General features: G+C 41.4%; 1 protein-coding gene across 1 annotated transcript in view; it reads right to left on the bottom strand.

Annotated features, from left to right (window-relative positions):
- Positions 1-24,993, bottom strand: part of ALS2 (alsin Rho guanine nucleotide exchange factor ALS2) — a 112,903-nt gene that overhangs the window by 25,887 nt on the left and 62,023 nt on the right. The window contains exons 12-18 of the mRNA XM_089670526.1: positions 17,991-18,056; positions 15,348-15,510; positions 11,610-11,741; positions 8,287-8,415; positions 5,667-5,737; positions 2,019-2,085; positions 98-297 (exon numbers count right to left, since the gene is read on the bottom strand). Of these exons, the coding sequence (XP_089526652.1) occupies positions 98-297; positions 2,019-2,085; positions 5,667-5,737; positions 8,287-8,415; positions 11,610-11,741; positions 15,348-15,510; positions 17,991-18,056 (828 nt within the window). The remainder of the gene's footprint in view (positions 1-97; positions 298-2,018; positions 2,086-5,666; positions 5,738-8,286; positions 8,416-11,609; positions 11,742-15,347; positions 15,511-17,990; positions 18,057-24,993) is intronic.

Raw genomic sequence — 24,993 nt, 5'->3', positions numbered from 1 at the left:
ATTCAGTATACAAACACAAAAAAAAGTTGCCCCTTATCCTACCAGTTGGAATTCCAGGTTCACATTTATTGCAAAGCACCTTTTTCTTCTTCCATACCTGCCATGAGGTTTTCCAGTTAGCCAACGCCCGTCATAGGTGGCATCTTTTAATCTTGGATCCTTGTAAAAGGTGTACTTGGCACTACGAGATAGAGGGGGCTCTTGTCTCACGATGCTCCCGCTGGAAGGAGGTGAAGACTCATATACTCCTCTAAGGGCCTGATCCACTGCCTGGCTAATTGCTCGAAGCCACTTAGTCTGAGGAGAAGTTAAACAAATACATAATAAATAGTTTGCAGTATGAGGACTCTATATAAAAAGTCTAGGAAACTCTATTGACATAAAAACCATTTCCTTAACAAAATCCCACTATAATTTTGGAGAATAAACACTGCGTGAATTTTTTTTACAGCCACTAAAACGTAGCATTTCTGTATGGTTCATTTTCCTCTGCATATCGGTACTGTCAGGTCATGAAAAAATATCTGCAACCCTTACAATTCTTTCTAGCCATTTGATGAAGCTGCGTATATAACTAGTATAGTATCAGAAGGACCAGTAGAAGACCTTCTGACAGAGGTGCTGCACATTTCACTGCTCACACAACTCCCTTACATGTTCTTCCTAGGTATTGAAGAACGTCAGTATGCTACTTTATTATTACAGGTACTTACATATTTTTTGTGCCTTGCTGATCCTACAATCTTACTATATAGGATCTGTCTCGTAACAACAGACTACAGTCTCTAATGACTGAATGTTCAGTAGCTAAAGACAATGAAATCTGCCTGGATTGCAAGTTCAAGGACACAATTTTTTCATAGTAATAATTTGATTTATTAATCAATTTGACTGTAAAGGTTTATTTTTGCACTAAAAACACAGTAAATCACCTCCCCTTGGATTCAACTGGCATCAATAAGTTATATGCAGCAGCTGTATATTAGATAACTATACTACACCTGTCCCACCCAGGACAGGATTTTCTCCAAATGTTTTAATTCAAAAAGAGATCTACCAGACGTATGCACTGAATTTACGATGGGGACTACACTAGCTATGGCCATTCCCAATCTGCAGCTCATTGCAACAAGCGGTCTGAAAATCAGCATTTATGGAAAGAAGGCTGTACTGGACTGGAAATGCTGTGTGGAGGAATAGGGGTGCATTTATGTTTCTATTGGTTGTGTCGGAAAAGACATCCCTGCTGGAAGGCCAGTAAAAAAAAAAAAGAAGACAAGACCCCATGGAGGTGGAAAGGGCAGGGGTGGCAGCATGAGACAGCTTGCCAAATGTCACTTGATGAAAACCACTAATATTAACATAAGATTCATTTGTAAGATCAGGTGTGGACTAGGTCAGACTGGAAGGTGGTATAAAGCTGGTTTCACGAATAAGAAACTAACCACCAAAACAGGCAAAAATGTCTAATTACCTTTCAGGTATATTGTATTAAAACAATTAAATGCATACAGTGAACACAATCTATTTGCTCAATACTAGTTTTCCACCCAGACATTGCAGTATTGCCCTAGTCCCTTTTGTTGCTGTTCTTTGATCCCCTGTATACAATATATGAGAACTAGCCCAAAGCACGCCTGCTGGAGACTCCTTGCTGTCTCTCACATACTTAAAGCCTAGGGTACCTTAAATAATCAAACACTAAGGAAATACCTCACAACTACAAGCCAGGATCAAAATAACATTGGGATTCTGAATGTGGTTGGTGGTGCAGAGAGCAGAGACCATGGACATTACACAACACAGGATTTAGGAAATACAGTTTCCCAGTGACCATACATTCTGGTTACAGGGGAATACATATGAAGGGTAAACCAATTTTTGCATAGTTACAGTAAATTGCTAAATAGTATTTGTAGGTGCGATTCTCAATCGGTTTCAGTTGCTGCCTGGAATTGCCCTTGAAATTATTTTTTTATTTATTACAAAAATTTTAATCAACTAAGGTATTTTCTTACCTTTTCCTGAGGTGACAGTGCAACCAAAGTTAGCTGTTCCTCTGGTGTTGTGATCTTTAATCCATTGCTGAAAGAACAACAACAACCTTCTTACATACACCTATCCAACTCAGCTACCTTTAACCTCAATGAGCATGGCATATTTTGAAAGTAATTTCAAGAAAACACACACACGTGCGCACACAGACACACAATATTTAATAGTGCTAGGCTAGTACATATCGGATTTCTTATTTGATTTTGTGATACATTCTGTATACTCTGATATGCTGCCAATTATAAACAAATAAAAGTAAAAAAAAAAAAAAAAAGCAACGATCTCCACCTGCAATGCAAGATTTCAGAAGCGCCCAAGTGCATGAACCCCTCCTCCAAGTCTAGAGGCACTGGTTCCCAGGGGAATTAGTGCTAGCAAAACTAAGCAGAGTTCCTATGCTGGACAGTACCACAAGTCTTTCTCCCATCCCTGCTCAAAAAAATATTCCCCATAGAGAAGGAACCAACTGTTTTGAAGAGCGAGACAGTAGCCCTTGGGATAATTGCTCTCAAATGAGGGACACATCCGGGTATAGAGAGAAGAATCCACCCAACCACCTGTATAAAATCAAGGATCATACCAGGGACTATCTGGTTCACAGAGACAGACACATTTGACAGCTCAGAAACTAGCCCCAGACTAACACTGAAGGGGGGTTGAAATAGACCAAGCAATATAGGAGAGGGGGAGAAGACCCTGAGAGGAGCTTTTAACCCCCTGTCTGATGACTAAGGAACTGAAGTTACACAGGTTGTGGACCTACAGAACTAAACTAGCTACACTTGCATGCAGGTGACTGGCAGTTTCCAGTACTAAAGCCTGATGTACCAGATCTGGATGAATCTTGAAGGTGACAGGCCCTTCCAGAAAATGCTGACTACAAGAATCCATGAAGCGCACTCTCTTTACAGGAGGTCATCTGAGTGTGCCACAATTGGGATGCAAGGGAAAAGCAATAGGCCAAAAACAGGAGCCATTAGGAGTATTAGGTGTGCATGGATGACAATGAGAACAAGGGTAACGTGTGTAATTTGTGTAGAAGTGGAAGGAAGGGTGGGCAGCTAAAGGGGCGCCAAAGGATTAGCCTTTGATCCTAAAGGGGTACTCTTTGAGCTTTCAGCTCTGAATGCATGAAAAGCAAACTACCAAAGGACCCCCCAGGGTTCACAATTAGCCCCACAGTTGTAGAAGTGGGGGAACCCCATCATGTCAAAGGCTTTTAAGTGGGCTTGGCCAGTCTCTGACTTCAGGCCTTATTGGCTGCCTGAGAGTCAGGCAATAATGGCACCTACTATAGAAGCAGATGAAAGAGTAGGATTCGATATCCTCTGCCTAGACCTCTACATTGAGGCAGTAGTGTACTCTGTTCTTTCAAGGAATCCTTGATAATGGTCAAGTGTAGGACTGAAGAGACAATAATTCTCAAAGGCCAAGAGAGTAAGATGGTCTTTAGATATGCAATCAGCGTCTCAGCACCTTAACCAGAGTGCTTTGTATAGACATAAGACACATGTGGAACAGCTCAATAAAAAGAGGAACTTCAACCCCTTTCTTTTTTTTCTTCAATCACCACTTACTTTTTCCACTGCATTATCTCTCATAAATATATTAACACGCCTGGTAAATCCGGTGTTGCTCTGCTGTAATTTTTCCATTTATCACTCACAATATACAGTGCACACACACACACACACACACTATACAAGTGCAATTTCTAATATATAAACATGTGACTCTTTAAATGCATAAGGTGCTTCATACATGTCAGATCAATACATCTGTCCGTAAAGTGCAACAGTTCCTTCACAAAAAAGTGCAATGGTATATAAATTCTCCTCCGTGTAGATAAAGTGCCACCACCACTACTGAAAACTCACCAGACAGCCATGACCTTCTCACTTAAGAGTTGGTCTATATGAGTTTGTTGGTATATGTAAGGTCCCTACTCCAGTATGTCACTCCACCATGCTCCTCATTTATAACTTCGCCAAGGGTATCATATATTTTTTTTAGAAGGGAAAAAAGAGACTCCAATAGTGTAAAACACCCTTTATTAAAATCTCACATAACAAACATTAAAAATGCTAGGCCTACTGAGGAAGCCCAAATCTGGGGGGTACTGTGTATAGGTGGAAGGAGCTGAGCCCTAGAGGTTCTGAACTGATGACCATCTGGGAGAGCAGGGTGGTGAGCCATGTATGAAATTATACATTATATTCTGGCTTGTTTCTTACATGTTGTGTTTTTAATCTGGGCGCTAATAAAAATTGTTTTACAAATACAGAGCACTATGGTTCCACTTTTCTGTTTTCCATAATACAGATTATATAAGAGCATCAGCTGGAGGAGTGTATACTGTGGTGATGCAGGAGAGGAGCTTGAGGAAGACCACAGAGGGTGTACATATGTTGAGCGCATAATGACCTACTGATGAGGTCGTAAAGTAAGGTGAGCAGATTTTTCACCTAATGGTGGTGGCACGGTTGACACTGAAGAAGACAGAAGATTTATCTTATACACATTACACAGTGGTGTTATAAGTCTTTTTAATGGGACTTTAATTATTGTTTAATATTGACTTTTATATGCGATATTTGTCTGTTGCGCTTCGCTTATTGTTTTTCAGAATACATTTCTTCCTTAGGGCTGGTTAACAAGTAGAGCAGTGGCTGCTGAGCATTTACGGAGGCGATACTGCCGCTAGAACCTGTTTTCTCCACCCTCCTAGCCGCCTATGTGAGCGAGGCCCTAAAGCTGAACTGCAGGCACATAATAAAAACACAATTTATTGCAGCTCTGTATTTATTGATACAGAATTAAAATGTATTTTATTTTAATGTAAGCAGATTACACGAATTTGACCAGCTATCAGTCTCTTGCAATCACTTCTTCAACAACATTGAGACCAGTGGAGGGAAAACCAGCACAATAAGGAAATCGGTAATGCTCCAGCACAGACTATATTGATAAGAGGAGACAGCAAAGTGGCAGAGATAGGCTCACCAGTGTACGGTTTCTCTTTCCACATGCTGGGAGGAGAAAGGTCTCTTAAGTGTAGCTGCACTCCAGCAAAGAAAGATCAGGTCCAATTTCCTGCTAGACAGTGCTGTGCACCAGAGCTGTGCAGATCTCAAGACTGGATAAACAGAAAGACAAATACCTTGGCAGCTAAAAGAGATGTCATATATGTATTTAATCTGTTTGTTTAGCTGTGCCTGGAGTTCAACTCTAACTGAACACATTTGCTAAAGAATGATTCGGTTACAATGACTACGCAGGAGTAAAATTCATTTACATATATGTTTGTTGTAATGTTTTGAAAATGAGTTCCTAAAACTGCACCTAGAGATGTACTTTATTAGAAAGTGATTTTCTAAATGGCTCATCTTCTTTACTGAAACAGTATTTTGTTTGGGAAATAACAGCTTCTCGCCACAGCAGAGAATAAAACACTAAGTAGGTATATGGAACGTGTTCAAGTTCTAAGCAATGCCCATTTAAAATCCTCCAGGGAGAGATACTTTCTATTTATTGCTCATACAAATGCAAACAAGCATCCTGCACATTCTGCTGCACTATAAAACAAATTGATTTTTTGCAACTGTACCCACATGCCAGCCACTTCTTCAGACACTGGTTCAACCCAAAGTGTACAAAGGGGGAAAATGTGATGTGTAGAGAACTGCAAAGAGAATAGACAAAATAAGAGAGTGAGAAAAGCTCAGTGTGATTGGTAAAGGTCATTTATCACAAAGGTCTCATGTACTCATACATACTGTGTGCCCAGTGCATTCAGCTGCAGGCTTGATCTCAGTGATGGGCAGCTGTCAAGTATACACTGGCAACATTCTAATTACTAAACACAATCAGCATGAAGCATGTGTAGAACATTTTAAATGCAATGTTTTTATAGGGATAAGATTATAGTATACACCTGCTCATGAATGAAATCCAGCCTGTAACTGGGAAATGGTGAGTGGAACCCATCATCCAGCTTACGTGGGAAGTAAAATTAATCAGATTCTCACACACTTCTTAAAATTTAATTCCAGGTTCACGGACTCTTTAATTAGTTCATTTGGGCCCAGCTGGTCCAAACAAACTTAAAAGTGAAGACTTGTGAGCGGCTATATGAGTAATAAGATGTCCAGAATGCGAATTGTGAATCGCCTACACCTAACACATACTCATACTAGTGTGTCAAATCAATAATAAATTACACAAATGTGCTGCGCTTCAGTCAATATTGCTAATATCAACTGATGAATACATCCATGTGCTTCTATTAATAATAAGTGGCATAAAAAATAAATAAACCAATATCAATAACCGTAGTCAACAGCAATGTCCATACACATGTAAAAAAAAAAGTCCATATATGCTTCTTCAGAGATACGTGTTCACTTTAAATGAAATAAATATCCAGTGCTTTACCCCCTGATGAAGCCACGTGACCGGTGGCGTAACACGCAGGGGAGGGGCTTTGACATCACTACACTCGATGGTTCCATACTGACACCAGCTGGTATTTTTAGGATTTTCACCACTGCCAAAACTCAGGAGGATACATTTTTTGCACAAAGCAGCTTATATTCAATTATCATGTGAGTGCATTACCTTTATTGCTAAAATGTTTTTAAAGGATAAAACACTATAATTTGATTATTCCTTTATATAAACCACCGTAGAAGGAGAGCCTATCGATCGAGTGAAGGGGGATCCCATTCAGCAGGATACCATTCCATCCACATTTTGGTCCAATTAAAAGGGACACAAGCGTTATATGACCTCAATTACCGGTTTGGTCATTTTTGAGATGAGAGCAGAACCGGTGGGGGAGCACACAATTTTGAGTTATTTCACACAGGAGATAAATTAAGAAGTTCTGGATATTTATTTCATTTAAAGTGAGCATGTACTTCTGAAGAAGCATATATGGACTTTTTTTGACATGTATATGGACATTGCTTTGACTACGGTTATTGGTATTGGTTTATTTATTTTTATGGCACTTATTATTAATAGAAGCACATGGCTGTATTCATCATTTGATATAAGCACTATTGAGTGAAGCGCAGCACATTTTTGTAATTTATTATGGTCTAAACTAACTACTTTCTACACGAAGGCCCCTTTCACACGAGCGTGTCGGATGTCTGTTTTTCATCTCTCCGTTTACAGCTGAAAAACAGACACCCATGTATTTCTATGGACTAGCGGATGTAAGTGGATGATCATCTGTTTACATCCATTAATGTCCGCATCCGTTAACATCAGTTTTTTTTAACGGAAGAAAAATAGGGACGGAAGGGACGTAAAACAGATGTAAATGGACAAAAAAAGAGATGTAAACTGATGAAAACTGATGTAAACGTCCGAAAGACGGAAGTAAATGGACGAAAAATGGATGTGAACTGATGAAAAATGGATGTGAACTGATCCGTATTTTTCTTGGAAAAAATGTGACTGAACTGATGAAAAGAACGGAACGCCCGTGTGAAAGGGGCGTAACAGGTGCACACCCTGGGAGCACTGCATACACTCTTTGGAATTCATAAAGATTGGCACAGACAGATTTTAAAAAAGTGTCTCACATGTGTTCTAAAAGAACTTGTACTTGAATTTGCTGCACACTGAGCCACCTTTATTTAAGACCATTTTTCCTTTGGCATTCAGATACAGATTTTGTGAAAGTGTCTCACAAGCATTCCAAAAGTGGCATAGTGCGAGTCAAATTCAAGTACAAGTTCTGGACAGGTACATGAATTTGGCACATGCTGCAAAACTTTTAGAACACGTGAGTCACTTCCACAAAACCTGCCTCTGTACGCCAAAAGAAAGTTGGTCTTATTAGCTCCACTTTCATAAGATACAAACTGTCAGTATTATATTTTATTTTGAATTTGGCACACATGTGGTACCACAATGTAGAAAAGGAGCAAATTAGAACTACCTGAATTTGGCCCACAAGTTGCTTTCAGAAACAAAACTGTCACAGATGTCTTTTGAATTAGGGGAAACACATTAACAAAAGCAATTAACACCAGAAAGAGACATCAGCTTTATTGAATTCTCCCTACTGTATGCAGCTTCATCCTTGTGTTCCGGCAGTGAGAGGAGAATGTCTTGTCTCACACCCAGAACAAAATAGAGTCAGGCTAAGCTGTGCTCATTCATTCATTCATATGAATACAAATGTGGAATCAGTAAAATAAAAAGCTAACCCCCTACCTGTGCATGAACAAGGGCATCATTGAAAAGTATGAACCAATTAACCGAGAACCTTCCTGCATTTTGCAAACATAACCCACGATTACTGCTCTCGCAGATCAGGCGCCGTTCAGGCTTCCTAAGAGAATCCTGCAGAAGAAGATAAAGACCAAATAAAAAAAAAAAACTACTTCTAAAACACTGCAAACCCACATGCAAGCACAACCCCCCCCCCCCCCCATAACATACACTTAAATAATCAGTCCGTTCTTACAAAGTGTAAATTAACTATGCCTGTACATGCAGTTATTTTCAAAGTAATTCCTGGTGTTTATAGCATACTACCTATTTAGACAGACGTCTAGGTTTAAAGCACATTAATACCTGTAGTTCTTGGATCCACACCAATGCAGCTCTCCATATTGGGTTAAGAACAATACAACTGCATACATGTTCTTGTTTGACCTATATACAGTATCATCTCTCATAATCATACAATCTTAAACGTTTTATTCTGTTGGCCATGAAAGTCAGTGATTGTCTATGGCTAAAGTAATAAGCTGCAATAAATACGATATAATATTTCTCTACAATAAAAAGTCTATATAAAAAAGCAACTTAAAGCGGAGTTCCAGCAGAACAAAAAAAAAAAGTCAGCAGCTACAAAAACTGTAGCTACTGACTTTTAAAATACAGTCACTTACCTGTCCCTCAATCCAGCGGTGTCCTCACCATGGCTGGTTTCACTGGCCGTCTTCTCTCCCTGGTGCTGGCATCTTTAGTGTGGGTACCAGGTTGCGACAGCTTGCAGCTTCACAGCCGGGTGCCCACTGCGCATGTGCGAGAAGCGCTGCGTTTTGTGAATGGCCCTGCAGTCTTCTGGGACCTGTCACGTGTCCCACAAGACTACAGGGGAGGGAGGGGGGAGGACAACTTCCGCTTCCGAATGCCTAGGCGATCGCAGCGAAAGTAGAAGCGGGTACCTGTCATATTCGGGAAGCTGCTCCCCAAAGGTGCCAATCCTTAATGGGCTGCGGGGGACAAAGCATTAAAGTGGAACTTCCCCTTTTGGGTGGAAGTCCGCTTTAAGGGTCCGTTTACATGTGTGGATAGGGGTGGTGAATGCAAACACCTAAACTAGGGCATGCAGCTGCCCAGGGCTTTACATAAGCCGTGAATGCGATGCTGTGTTCTGCTACAACCCAAGCAGAATACCACATTTGGTAGGTGCTATCACCACCAAACTCATCCAATACAAGTCTATGTTGTGCGATTGCAGTGCAGTGGTGTGAAATTTACAAGGTAAAAGCAGGTAGTGAGGAAGCCACAAACCACCTCTTCCCTGCCAGTCAAATTCCTCTGAAAAGCAACCCACTGCAGATCGCTTTTCAAAGGGGAGGCAAGGGTTGCTGCACACACGAAGGAGTCCTCAACGTATATCTAAATCCAAAACAAAAATGTAACATATTGCGGCTTACCAGTACTTAGACACTGTGGCTTCATTAGTGTCATCATTTTTCAGGCTAAGAACATTTTAGCAAGTACAGAACAAAACTGGTAATTTTGCTAGAAATGCAGTGTCAGACATGTATGAAATACAGCCTATGTGACTACCATGGCTTCACAGATACCAGTGGAGAAAAAAGGTGTAGACATGACACAGGACGTGCGTTATCTGCAGAGTTACAAGGTGCAAAAAAAGAAAAAAAAAACGCTTAAAAAAAAAACTAATGCAGCCACCACTTTTAAGGACTGGTAAGCTGAATTATATATTTTCTTCTGTTAAGATATGCTTTAATGGGACTAAAAATGGACAAGGTGACAGATTCATTTTAAAGACCATCTGCAGCATTATTTTTTTCATTTGGTCCTATAATGTAATATATGGTCTCAAAAACAATAGAGAGTGATTACGGGTAATCTTTATAGAGGAGGTTGAGCTTTGCTTATAATTTCCCCACCTAGATCTGAGGATCTATTGTTCATTCAGCCATGCAGTGTGCACTAAAGGGAATTGCTAGTGCCTTTTTACATAAGTTCAGTCTGAAATGCTGTGCCCTGTGATAGGTTTACATTAAAGCTGGCCATAGATGGTTCAAATCTTGACTGGTTCAGTAGGGACCGGCTGAGATGCGATCCATTTATGGGCAGGCTGATTGCTGGAATGTCAGAATTTACATGTGATTACTGCAAGCACCTATTATAGCCGCTAGCAGTGATCACTGTGTTCTCCTGGTGGGGATGATTCCCCCAACCCCCCCCCCCCCCCCCCGACTTCCTGCCAGGAGAACCCAATAGCTCATTGGGAGAGATTCCTTCATCAACACTGACTGTGTTGATGAGGAAATTGACCAATTTTCTTTTCTGCAACTCATGGTTGCAGGAAAGAAAACAGTATCATCTATGGCCTGTCTATCAGTTAATTAACCACTTCCTGTCTGGCCCATGTACATAAACGGCTGGACAGGAGCAGTGCAGGCGCGGCACCCACATTTACAGCCTGTGCGCGCTCCCTGGGAGCGCGCGGCACTGCAATCCGGTGCCCGCTGTGTCCGGGTTTGTGTGATTGGCCAATCAGTGATCACATGAATAGTAGTAAACAAGGTGTCACTTCCTGACATCATTGCTTACTACTAGTGAAATCTGTGAAGGATTAGAGGTCACATGGTACAAGGCTATTCACAACAGCCTTGTACCATGTGACAAGCTGTGACCAATCACAGCTGTCACAGTATTTCTCAATGGCTACAAGAATGCAGTCAGAGAGGAGAAATGATTGCTTTTACAGCCTTTATGGGTGTAAAAGCAATCAGTGTCAAAAAAAAAAATAAAAAAAAAAATCTTCATGACCCCCCACAAGTAGTACAGTGTCACCATGCACTACTAGGGTGACAGTGTGGTAAAAAAAAAAAAAAAAAATATAAAAAAATGTTTTTTGAAAAATTATAATTTTTGGTTATAAACTAATTTGGGTTATTTTTTTTTTTTTACTAAAAAGATAACTGAATAGATTTTGGCCAATATTTATGAAGAAAGATTATTTATTTGCAAAATGTTATAAGAAAACCACTTTTCAAAATTTGTGGACTTTTTCATTTACATAGCAAAAAAAAAAAAAAAAACCCCAGTGGTGAATAAATACCAAAATAAAGTTTTATCCATCTAAAAAAAATGCTAAAAAGTCATATGGGTACAGCGTTGCATGACCGCGCAATTGTCATTCAAAGTGTGATAGCACTGAAAGCTGAAAACTGGCCTGGACAGGAAGGGGGTGAAAGTGTCCGGACTTGAAGTGGTTAAACAAATTGTGGTATCCCTTTTACAGAAAAAGGATGCATACATACCGTCATCTTTCCTGGAAACGTCTTCCAGAACCCCAAAGTATACTCAGCTTCCTTCTTCTTTCGGTTCAGGGCAACTGCTAAAGCGTCATAGTTAGTGCTGGAGTCCTGCAGCTTCTTGTATTCTGTGGATGACTAACACAAACAACAAACAAGAATTAAACCCTCACAATTTTTTTTGCTTATTACATTGAGCACAATAAAATAAACATTCCTAAGTAAACTATTTGTTACAATTTGTACCCAAGCACTTGCAGTTTACAATTTTCACTGCTGCTGGTTCCTGCTCTCTCAGTGCTGCTTCCCAAACTTCCTGTCACTTTTCATCTTCACAGGAAAGAGGTAACAGTGGACAGTGCAGCCTGCAGCCAGACTGTTAGCTTGGAGACGGTGGGGGGAGGAGGAAGAAGGAGCAGGGGAATGCTTTGTCAATCGAGGCTACGTGGCTGTGTGTTCCTATTGATGCACACAGTGCACTGAAATACAATTCTAGTTCCTGCATGCAAGGGTGGCTCCATAGGATGCTAAAAGAGAAAGGAGCCACCTTGAAACAGGAAACCTTGGACAGCAGTCATGGCACCTAGCTTGAACTGGACCATAGACAAGGAATAAATTATATCTATTACAATTTTATTGTCTGCCTACACTGAAAGTATGCAAATGATTTCTTTCTTATCATCACATCTCATGTACATGCATGCATGCTTACACATGTGTGAGCTTGTATGAGACATTACCGATTTGGCCCTTATTCAATTGTATTTATAATTCTGAACAGCAATCCACTAATTTATCTCTTTTCATAGGTATCTATCTTTCGCAGAATAGGGCACTTGCAAAACAGGAGGCACATATATGTATACATATAGAATATTAGACTCTCATAGCCTTTTAGAACTTGAGCCGTTTTTTAATTTGTGTTTTCTATAATTTATGCCTGTTTTTATAATGCTGTTTTCTTTAGAAATGTCAGTCCTAGGCGAGACATGATTAATTTGACCCTTATTAAACTATGTGTATAATTATATATATCATTTTTCAAAATTAAACTTCTGACCTATGAACAGCGATCCACTAATGTATCGCTTTTCATAAGTATTTTTAGCAGAATAGGGCACTTGCAAAACTGGAGGCGTATATATGTATACAAACAATAAAAAAGAATGAGTGAGCGCTAAAAGTCAGTGAGCAGCTAAAACACCAAAAGGTACCAAAAACCTCCGAAAATGAATAAAATAGCAGGGTGTAGCGCTTAAAAGTTGATAATCATGATATGATAAAAGAAACCACACATCATGTGACATGTCAAGCCTTATCAGCAGCTTATAAACATGACAAAAACATCAATGGATTAAATGACAGTTCTAAAAAAACAAGTGACAAAGTGACATAGTGCAAACGCATGTAAATAAGTGTATTGCGTCACTAATCAGTGACTCGCCATGTGCACAGTGTCAGGTATAAGTCCAAATATTAAGGTGCCTAAAGGTCTTCCGGATCCAAATGACTGGTCCAAATGATTGGTGATAAGGAAAAGTGTAAAGACTGCGCACTCACCAGATGTGCAATCACACTGCGCATTTAGAGATATCAAAGAATCAAAGGACCAGGGTGTCCCCTTTAAAGGTCTGGTCAGGTCTGGAGCCCCTCTTAAATCGACATCATCTGCCCATGGATGGCTCGCCTCCTCTGTGGATAGTAGAAGCTCAAGGAGCTCAGAAAAAAGGAGACCAATAGCGTGATACCGTATGAACAGAGGGTGCTTTATTAGCCAGGTAGATAAACAAAAATCACTGACCAGTATGGTGATCCAAGATGGCTGCCGGGACCAAGATGGTGCCGGAAGCGTGGTGTCCTAGTGCTGTAGCCCCCCTCTGATGCGTTTCGTGCGATGGCACGTACTCATAGGGGGTCATGCCTTTAAGAGGGGATCCAGACCTGACCAGACCTTTAAAGGGGACACCCTGGTCCTTTGAGATTGAGATCTCTAAATGCGCAGTGTGATTGCACATCTGGTGAGTGCGCAGTCTTTACACTTTTCCTTATCATCAATCATTTGGACCAGTCATTTGGATCCGGAAGACCTTTAGGCACCTTAATATTTGGACTTATACCTGATACCGTGCACATGGCGAGTCACTGATTAGTGACGCAATACACTTATTTACATGCGTTTGCACTATGTCACTTTGTCACTTGTTTTTTAGAACTGTCATCATTTAATACATTGATGTTTTTGTAATGTTTATAAGCTGTTGATAAGGCTTGACATGTTATATGATGCATGGTTTCTTTTATCATATCATGATTATCAACTTTTAAGCGCTACACCCTGCTATTTTATAATATATATGCATGCATTTATAATATTAGATTCTCACAGTCTTTTAAAACTTGAACTTGACTTTTTTTAATTATGTTTTTTAATTAATATCTTCTACAATGTATGCCTGATTTTGTAGTGTGGTTTATAAATTTAGGTTATCCCTTAGAAATGCCAGTCCTAGACTTGTAACATATGAGACTCACTAAGAGTTAATATAGCAGTTTATAATGTGTATCAATAATTGTAACTTTGTTTTCTGAATGTAGCTTGTTGTGTCAGAATGGTTTCTGGTACAGCAGACATAGCAATACATTACTTGAGTATCTGGTCCTCCACAGTGACAATCACTTACTGATCAATTCGATCGCTATTTAAACCCAATTTCCATACACTGGGGCAGGTTATGACAAAGGAGGGTTTCCCTTTGAAATGTGTTACCGCCCCCTACACCACCCACCTCTTCCAGGCACGCACGGGAATCACCACAAGGCTGACTACAGCGTTCCAGGATGCCGAACTCCAGCTAGTCCTTGACAGCTGTCAGACCACATACATGCTGGCATGAGAGGAACTTTGTCTGTGGCTTCACTCCATCTGCTTATGAGGTCTCTGTGCTTCTCCTGTGTTGGACACCTGTGTTTTAATGTGCAAGTGTGCTATGTTTTTACTTCCAATAATGCTGATGGAGGTTTTGCGCTGTTGCCACTTTTGTCTTTGAGTTTCCCTAGATCTTCCTGGATCTATGCTGACACCTGCATGATTTTTCATCGCATGACCACGTAGCCTGATCTACTCATCAAAAAGATTTAATTGGAGAGTTGGAAACTTGCAGTGCACGCACTGGATTGGTTTGTTTGTTTCCTCTTGTTGTCTGTGAGTATGCACTGCTGTGTCACACATTTCACAGTGCCTGCCTTACGAACTACAGAGAGGCTAAGAGGAGGAGTTTCCAGAGGCAGAGTAGGTATGGGAATCATTGCTTGCAAGCTGCAAGGTACCATGAGATATGTAGTCTTTAAAATTCGAAAGCAAACGTTTAACCTCCAAAAAGTGTGAAACGTGTGAGTAGTTCTCTATAAGTGGAGAACAGTAGATGAAGCCATCTTTTCCCCATCTCATTCACATTTGGGCAACAGAGAGTCAGTGTGTCTGCTGATGGCCACCACTTTGTTGAAGTCAGAGGAGAAGCTGCAAAACATGCAGAGAATCCAGGAAGCTGTGAGATTTGGTATTCCAAACCTGGTTTTGCTCTTTATATTCTAAAAGTGAAGTGTCTTTTCCCCCTTTCCTATGATCACACCAGTTTTACGCCATATGTATTCTCTAATGGTGTAATAATTAATGTATGATTTCTACTTTGTGTATTTTTTCTTACATGTACACAAAACCAATAAAAAAAAATAGGAAGCACTTACCACTTCAAAGCACATGGCCAGTTTGAGCAGTAATCTGGCATACTCATTTAGTCGAAATATTGGTGAGAAGAAAAGGCTATGTAGTGTCTCAGGAATTGTAGTGCCCTCATCCTTTACATAGCTGAGACTCTGCAAAAGCTCTTGGTTCTTAGTGAAGAAATCCCTGAAATTACACCCAAATCAAACAAAGTCTAGATACTCAGGAAAAGATTATTACTATGTAAAATGCAACATTTAAAAAAATGTATCAATAACACATGTACTCCCCCTCAACCATGCCTCACAAATCACAGACACAGAGGTGTGGGATCTGTGCCCCTCAATGAAAATCAAGAAATGGATTTTAAGGCAAATACAAAAATTGAATTTTGTTTTCTCATTCATTGAGGGACACAGAATTTAAAGACAATTGGGACATCCAAAAACAGTCCAACTGGAGGGATGGGCATAGGCAACAAAACACTAAAAGGCCCACATAGTAACAGCAAAACTTAGGGCTGGCTACAGATCAAAGAGCTGCCCAAAAGACCTCATGCCCAGAAGCTGGCATTAGATAGGGTTTAAGCATCCACCTGGTAAAAGCCTAGTAATACTTAGAACAAAAGACCAAGTGGCAGCATTGCAAATCTGGGAAGCAGTAGTCTGATGCCGAAAAACCCAATAAGCCATCACAGATTGAGTACGACTTAACAGGCAGGGTGGAACCTTATCCTTAAAGCGGAGTTCCACTCACTCTGTAAAAAAATAAAAGTCAACAGCTACATAAACTGTAGCTGCTTTTAAAAAAAAACAGCCACTCACCTGTCCCACGATCTCGCGATGCCCCCGCCGCAGCCCGTTTCACTGGCCGTCCTGTATTCCAGGCGTTGGCATCTTCAGTGTGGGCACTCGGCTGTGACAGCTTGTGGCTTCACAGCCGGGTGCCCACTGTGCATGCACAAGTAGCGCTGCGCTTCCTGAATGGCCCCGTTGTCTTCTGGGACCTGTCACGTGTCCCACAAGACTACGGGGAGGGAGGACAACTTCTGCTTCAGATCGCCTAGGCGATCACAGCGGAAGTGGGAGCAGGTACCTGTCAATTTTGGGTACCCGCCCCCCAAAAGGTGCCAATCCTTAATGGGGAGCGGGGGACCCATCTTTAAAGCGGAACCTCCCCTTTTGGGTGGAACTCCGCTTTAGGAACATAAGTTTCAAAAATGATTTGTCTGAGCCATGCAAAATGGTGGAACAAAAGGCACATTTGCTCTTATGGGGATCGTTAGGTATGATAAAGAGAGATGGTACTCAGGGCCATCTGCTGATCCAGGCTGTCACACAGCAGTATCTTCAGGGTTATCTTGTTAATAATCTCCCTCTTCTCACCACGTGACTCGGGAACTGTTTGCAAAGTTTAAGTTACTCCTGAATCTAAGGGGTTGAATTAATATTTTCAAAGTGATTTTCCTGCCACGTTTTCTATATGTCTTGAATAACTCACATATCTATATACCATTTCCCTGGGAGGGTAAGATGGAAAGGATGGTAAAAGATACCAGCTCACAGTTTCAACTGTTGGGAGGCTTTGCCTCTAATTTGTTGTTAAACTTGGATGCAAGAGGGTCGACATCCAGCATACCACAGCTCTGGCACCAGCCTTGAAACTGTACAAACATCTTAGGGTCCAGACACCAGTGGCAGAGAAAGTCTGCCTGCCAATTGTGTACTCTAGTAGGTAACAGGTATACAAGAATCCTTTCTACTTCTCAAGCAAGACTTCGGGTTCCTTTTTTGGAATGGTTCTTTTCTCTGATTACTTTTTATATTTGCCAGTGCCCAAATCCTCCTGTAGGCGGCAGCATATCCCAATTGTCTCTGAATCCTGTGTCCCCCAATGAACAAGAATGAGAAATAAATTGTGTCTGAAGTTTGGCATTCTGCAAGACCCAACATAGTAGAGCTGCATAGATGGCTCAAATGTAGATTTGAGCAACCAGTATCTATAAAACCTTTCACTATGAAAATCTGAAAAACACATTTTACTTTACAATATGTGTAAACTGCTACCAGAAAGCTTTAGTCATCATTGTGGAAAAAAAAAACAAAACAAAACAAATACACCAAGGCAACCCATCACCATCCCTGCTATATAAATGTCTTCATGGTAGGATGCCTTGATGTGTTGAATTGTTTTGTAAAGGAAAGCCAACAGAAAGTGTATGAAATTGCTAGGAAATTGTCCTGTATATGGTCAGAATTACTACTATTGTACAATCCAAAACAGATGGCTGGTCACAAAATAATATTCAAAGGAGTTTTGTCAATTGCGGCATCTGACCTATTTTCAGGGGACACCCTGAATTCTTTTTAAAAGATATCTGAAAACAAAAGACCAGTACAGCTATTTTAGACTGATATGTTGGATTCACATGAGCCAACAATCTATCTATACCATTTAACTTTGTAAATGTTAAAATAGCAAATTAAAAATACATTTGGTAAAATTGTCAGACAACCATCTGGAAAGCTGAAAAATAAGAAATATTTCTAAAGACATACCTAAAGCCCAAGAACGATGTTACCAATGCATGTGCAAAGATCAAATCAGTACGATTAAAGTGTGCAATACTAAAAACAAAAAAAACAAAAAAAAAAGAAACAACTTACATGGCTGGTTTAGACAGAAGTGAAAATCCTCCCATGACCAAGAAGTTACAAAGAGAAGTGCTATACCTGTAAAACAAGCAATGTAAAATATCCTCAAAATCTAAAACAATGCATTATGTTTACCCATTATATATTAACAATGCAAAAGCTATATGTAGCATGTGTATGGAGCATACAGACTGCATGTTGAAATGTTACTATTATCTATAGTACTAGAAAAATTGCAGAATGTTGCTGTTTGGTCAATACAAAGGAAACATTTAGAACTCTGACTGCCCACTATAGGAGCCTCCCATTTCATTGCAGGCAGTCATGAGACAGCTTTTCTGAAGGTGTCAGTGTAGAATAGCTAGCTGACACCGACAGTCGTGTTTTCTAGACAAAAGCAGTACTTGGTTCCTGGAATAACACTATTTAACAGACTGTGTTAAGCACATATGTTATACTCCTTTCTGATTTGCACTGATTTGGATAAGTATCTGTAAAGAGAAACTAAAGTGTATTTTCAGTGAGCACATTTACCCCTCCCCAAATTTAACTGAAAAAAAAGTTCAGTGTGACGTCCGCATTTTAAATGCATACATAAATATGACTTTTAAATATAGATTTTGACAATCTTCCTCTGGTGGCTCACTATATATCTGGTGACATCTCTGCAGAAACAGCCACTTACCCACAGAGGGTAAACTATTTTCAGTCACTGTAAAGCTGGCATACACTAAACAAATTCTACTAGTGTATGGACAACTTGAAGGAGAAGTTCAGCTTTAGGAGCATGTTACACCCATACAGGGGCGGACTGACCATTTGGAAACTCAGGCACTGCCTGAGGGCCCGGGGTCAGTAGGGGGCCCCATGAGATGCCCCTGGTACCTTTTTCATAGGTTTTTTTGAGTTTGGGCAAGGACACAGGGGCCCCATGAGTTGTCAGTCCGCCCCTGCACCCATATTAAGGGTGCATCATGCAACATGCTGCTATTCACATGGCTATCACCACCAGAACCTCCCCCTCCTGTGACAGTGGTTATGCTGTTACACAGTTAATATTTATGTTAATGTACATGAGAATTCATATAGTTTATTTTTTGTACCATTTTCTATGGACATTTCTATAGTTAGTAATGCTGCCATCCAGTGGTCTTATTTGGTATACACTTTGTTTTTTATGTTGCCTCCCTGAGATCTATGACACAGTTCCTTTGTATATGAAGCTCCTCCCTTCTTCTTGAGTTCAGCACTTCCTGTGTCATGGAGGCAGCTAACAGACCACATGTAACAGGGACACATGTATTCTGCATAGTACGCTACAGAAATTATCATCTTTTGACCGCATAATACTGGAAACCATTCATTCTGCTGTATCCTGTTGTCACATGTACAGAATAAAGCAACTTCTGGATGAACACAGTATTGGTGAGTTCAGCTATCTGACAAGGATTGCCCACAGTGATTATATCTACTTATACAGGCTAGGCAGAGAGGTCTCACAAGGGATAAATCGCTATCACAACAATCTGAGTCAGAATAGTCAAAAGATGCATAGAATCCCTACAGCCTGCTGTGTATATGTGTGTACCTAATCTGCAATCAAGCTCAGTGCCATCCGCCATCTTGCAAAGCACATGGTCGCACAAGCTTACTGCACTTCATGTGAATGTTGAAAACTGTTTCTCTGCATTGAACTGTGTTACCCCACCTGTCTAAGCTGCTGTTCATCTTCTTAAAGAGACAGTACCAATTTTTGCAGAACAGTAAATAATGTCTAGACAAGGCTCTGAACACTCCTTTATGGCCGAACCAACGCAGATACATCATTCCTCTGAACCAGCAGACGTACAGGGAGCAGAGTCTGCAGACATTCCCGAACAGAGCGTAAAACCCAAACCTACAATAAAACCCACACAGAAACTCAGGGAAAACTATGAAGCCACTAGAGATGAGTTCTCCAGTAATCTGTCAGACCTCTGGGACCGAACTTCACAATGCACATCAGTTTTGTCACACTTTAATGATCAACCAGCTGAATTAAGAGACTTTATAAATCGCCTATCTGCTGCGTATGAACGCTACCAGCGGCTGTCTGTAAAATACTCAGCTTACTTGCAGGACTCTAATATAGAGGATTCTTCAGCAGAACTGACCAGGACTGATGCACTAAACCAACAAAGGGATCTTGCAGTGAAAAATGCTACGTTTATAGCAGAACTCCGTATTACTCAACTGCAGGAGACCAGATCTCACAGATCCACCTCAACCAAGCGCACTGCACTTTCTTCTAGATCCTCTCGCTCCAGAAGTTCCACGTTAAGCGATAAGCTAATAGAGGCCCGCGCTGATGCTGAATCAAAAAAGGCGCAAAGCTCTTTTACCAGAAAGCAAGCAGAGATGGAAGCTAAAAGCAAAGCTCTCCAAGCACAAATGGCTTCTCAACAAGCAGAGGCAGATTCCCAAATAAAGATTCTGCAGATGGAAGGGGAGGAAGCAGCTTCCCTAGCAAGGCTGAAAGTCCTTGAACAAGCAATGGGACAAAGTACTAATTCAGACTGCCTTATCCCAGCAGAACTGGAGGATCCAGTTGAACGCACCAGTGAATACGTATTAAAGCATAACACTTGCGAAGATACAGAGTCATCTCCTGTACCTCCTACTAACAACACTGTTCTGACTCTCAACACAGAGGTCTCTCGGCTCCATATGCCTAAGCCTCTTCAAATCTACAACACAAGTACATCTATGCAGCAAACCACATCAACTCCTGCCAACAACAAGGTGACTTCCAGTGACAAGTCGCAGCTCAAGCCACAGCCAGCACAAGCCTTAGAGACTACACCACAGTTAAACGCTCATGCAACATCATTTTACCCTGGTAAATCTCACCCTACATCACCAGAGAACTTCCACACCCAAGGGGTTCCACAAGTTACTTTGGCACCAAAGAGTGAGAGATCAGACTTGAATGACTTTGCCAGATATATGATTCGCCGTGAGCGCATTAACACCAGCCTCTCAAGGTTTGACGACTGTCCAGAGAGCTACAGGGCCTGGAGATCAACCTTCAAGGCTGCTAGTGCTGATCTCAACCTTACTACTAAGGAAGAACTTGATTTGCTCATAAAGTGGCTGGGACCAGAATCTGCAGATCGTGTTAAAAGACTGAGAACAGTACATGTTGACCACCCAGACGCAGGTCTTGTTGCTGCATGGGCAAGACTTGAGCAAGCCTATGGTAGCTCTGAAGCCATAGAGAGTGCTCTATTCAAGAGACTGCAAAACTTCCCAAAAATAGGAAACAAAGACTATCGCAGGCTCCAAGATCTAAGTGACCTCCTCATGGAGCTAGAGTTGGCAAAGACAGACCCACGTCTATCTGGACTAAGCTTCCTGGACACCGCTCATGGTGTTAACCCAGTGGTGTCTAAACTGCCATACGGCCTGCAAGAGAAATGGGCACAACAGGGCTCAAGGTACAAAAGAGACTATAACGTATCCTTTCCTCCATTCTCATACTTTTGCAGGTTCATTAGTGATCATGCCTGGACGAGAAACGATCCCAGCTTCAGCTTCAGTGAACCAAACTTGCCTGCTTCATCCTCATCATCATCAAGGTATGACAACACATCAGCTAAACGTAGAGACTATACTAGAGCAATATCTGTTAAAAGGACAGACATCTCACCCTCCACAACCTCGCCTACTGACCAAGGCATTGTGGATGCCAGAGATAAAGACCCTAATCGTCAGTGTCCTATTCACAAGAAGCCTCACCCGCTTAAGAAATGTCGTGGGCTTAGGGCAAAGCCTTTACAAGAGCGCAGGGAGATTCTCCAGAAACTTGGAATATGCTACAAGTGCTGTGCTTCTTATAACCACTTTGCTAAAGACTGTAAAGTTGTCATCAAGTGCACAGAATGCGGTAGCGACAGACATGTTACAGCCATGCATCCTACTCCACTTCCAGACAACCCGCAGCAGCTACCTACCTCAACCCCTGTCCCAAATTATGGCGGGGAGCAACAAAGTCATGCTCTAGCCAAAAGTAATGTTTCTTCTTCATGCACAGAAGTCTGTGGAGAGGGACTGGATCACAAATGCTGTGCCAAGATATGCCTAGTCAAGATATACCCCAAGGATCATCCTGAGGAAGCTGCTAGGATGTATGCCATAATAGATGAACAGAGCAACAGGTCCCTGGTTAAGCCTAAATTCTTTGAGATCTTTGGCTTAGAAGGCCACGCCACACCGTATACTCTCAGAACCTGTTCTGGTCGTGTAGAGACCTTTGGAAGAAGGGTCGATGGATTCATGGTCTCTCATATCAAGGATGGAGAAGGCATACCCCTCCCAACATTAGTTGAATGTGATCAGATACCAGATGAAAGAGAAGAGATTCCTACTCCAGAAGCTGCATATCATCATCCTCACTTAAGGCACCTTGCTGATGAGATTCCTGCGATGGACAAGAGTGCTGAAATCTTGGTCCTGCTAGGAAGAGACATTCTCAGAGTACATAAAGTACGCGACCAATGCGATGGACCTAACAATGCCCCTTATGCACAAAGACTTGACCTAGGCTGGGTAATAGTGGGCGATGTATGCCTGGACAGAACATCAACTGAGATCCACTCCTTCAAAACTTACATGTTGGGAAATGGACGTGCATCCCACTTCAAACAGTGCCCTCACCATTATGAAGTAAAGGAGAAGCCTCTTGACATCATCCAAGTACCTGATGTTACTCCTGTTCTTTGTGATGACAACCTAGGTACCACAGTGTTTTGTACTACAAGTGATGACAACAAAATAGCCTTGTCGGTCGAAGATAGAGAGTTCATCAAAATAATGGACAAAGAATTCTTCCAGGATGAGTCTAACAGCTGGATCGCACCATTACCTCTTCGTGCTGCAAGGGCCACACTCCCAACCAATCGTGAACAGGCTCTATCCAGATTCAACTCACTTCAACAAACACTAAAGAACAGGCCTGAAATGAAGGAACATTTCATCGCTTTTATGAAAAGGATCTTTGATAATGATCACGCCGAACCAGCGCCACCACTTCAAAGACATGATGAGTGCTGGTACCTGCCTTTCTTTGGAGTGTATCATCCACGTAAGCCAAAACAAATCAGGGTAGTATTTGACTCCAGTGCCAAGCATCAAGGCGTATCCCTGAACGATGTTCTTCTCACTGGCCCGAATCTAACCAACAACCTTGTAGGTATACTTATGAGATTTAGAAGAGAACCAGTTGCCATAACTGCTGATATTGAGCAAATGTTTCATTGCTTCATTGTACGTGAAGACCATAGGAACCTCCTAAGGTTTCTGCGGCACCGGAACAACAACATGGACAATGAGATAATTGAATACCGCATGAAGGTACATGTTTTTGGAAATAGTCCCTCACCCGCTGTTGCAACATATGGTTTACGAAGGACTGCCCTTGATGGAGAAAAGGAGTATGGTGCGGATGCTCGACACTTCGTTGAGAGAGACTTTTATGTTGACGACGGACTTAAGTGTTTACCTACAGACGAAGAAGCCATAGACCTGCTCCAAAGGACACAAGGTATGCTTTCCGAGGCTAACCTCAGACTACACAAGATTGCCTCGAATAGTGTTGCTGTTATGAAAGCCTTTCAACCTGGCGATCATGCCACTGGGTTTAAAGATTTAAATCTTGGAATGGACATGCCACCTGTACAGAGAAGTCTGGGCCTACGGTGGGACTTATTAAAAGATACCTTCGGCTTTCAAGTCGGCTCTGCAGACAAACCATTTACCAAGCGTGGTGTTCTGTCAGTGGTGAACAGTTTATACGATCCATTGGGATTTGTGGCTCCCATCACCATACAAGGTAAAGCCTTACTTAGACATTTCTCAGAGTCTATTAAAGATTGGGATGCTCCGCTGCCTACAGACAAGCTTCCAAAGTGGGAGTCCTGGAAACAATCTCTACATGCCTTAGATGGAATCAGTATACCACGCTGTTACACCTCAGCTTCCCTTGCTACAAGTCAGAGGAAAGAGCTTCACATCTTCTCAGATGCATCTACTGAGGCCATAGCAGCTGTTGCCTACCTCAAGGTAATAGACTCTAATCAAACCCACATAGGGTTTCTGTTTGGGAAAGCTAAGTTAGCACCTAAGCCTGAGCACACAATTCCTAGGCTTGAACTTTGTGGAACTGTGCTAGCTGTAGAAATTGCCGATTTCATACTGCGCGAGTTGGACACTCAGATAGATGACACCAAATTCTACACAGACAGCAAAGTTGTTCTGGGCTATATATACAACCAGACTAAACGTTTTTATGTGTATGTCAGCAACCGTGTAGAAAGAATCAGGAAATCATCTAAACCTGAACAATGGCATTATGTCCCATCTGAAATGAATCCTGCAGATCATGCCACCAGGCCAGTGTCTGCAAGTGTCTTTGCAAATTCTTCGTGGTTAACAGGTCCTGAATTCCTGCTGGATCATCCAGAAGAAACCTCAGCTGATATCTTCAGTCTTCTAGAACCTGACAGAGATCCAGAGATTCGTCCTGAAGTCAAAACCCTTGTCACCAGAACTGAACAAAGACTCGTCTTGGGCTGTCAACGCTTTGAACGTTTTTCTAAGTGGATAAGACTTGTACGCACCATCGCAAGGTAGTCCATATTGCACACTGCTTTCACACAAAGCCCACCAATGTTCAATGTCAAGGGTGGCACATGTGCCAAAGGCTTCTTTCTGCAAAAGACATTGCTGAAGGTGAAATGATCATAATCCACAATGTACAACAGGATGTCTTTGGCTCAGAAATTAAATGTATCCTTGACAAGAGGGACATTCCAAAAAACAGTTCAATTGCTAACCTGAACCCATTCATTGACAGTGATGGCATGTTAAGGGTTGGTGGACGTTTAAACAAGGCTGAGTTGGGAGATCAGGAACAGAATCCTCTCATTATACCTGCTCACCATCATATCACCACTCTGCTCATACGGCACTACCATGA

The sequence above is a fragment of the Staurois parvus genome, unplaced genomic scaffold, assembly GCF_062004578.1.
Source record: "Staurois parvus isolate SC_StPar_1 unplaced genomic scaffold, SC_StPar_1.0 ptg000011l, whole genome shotgun sequence".
Classification (NCBI taxonomy): domain Eukaryota; kingdom Metazoa; phylum Chordata; class Amphibia; order Anura; family Ranidae; genus Staurois; species Staurois parvus.
This window is presented reverse-complemented; position numbering and strand designations above follow the sequence as displayed.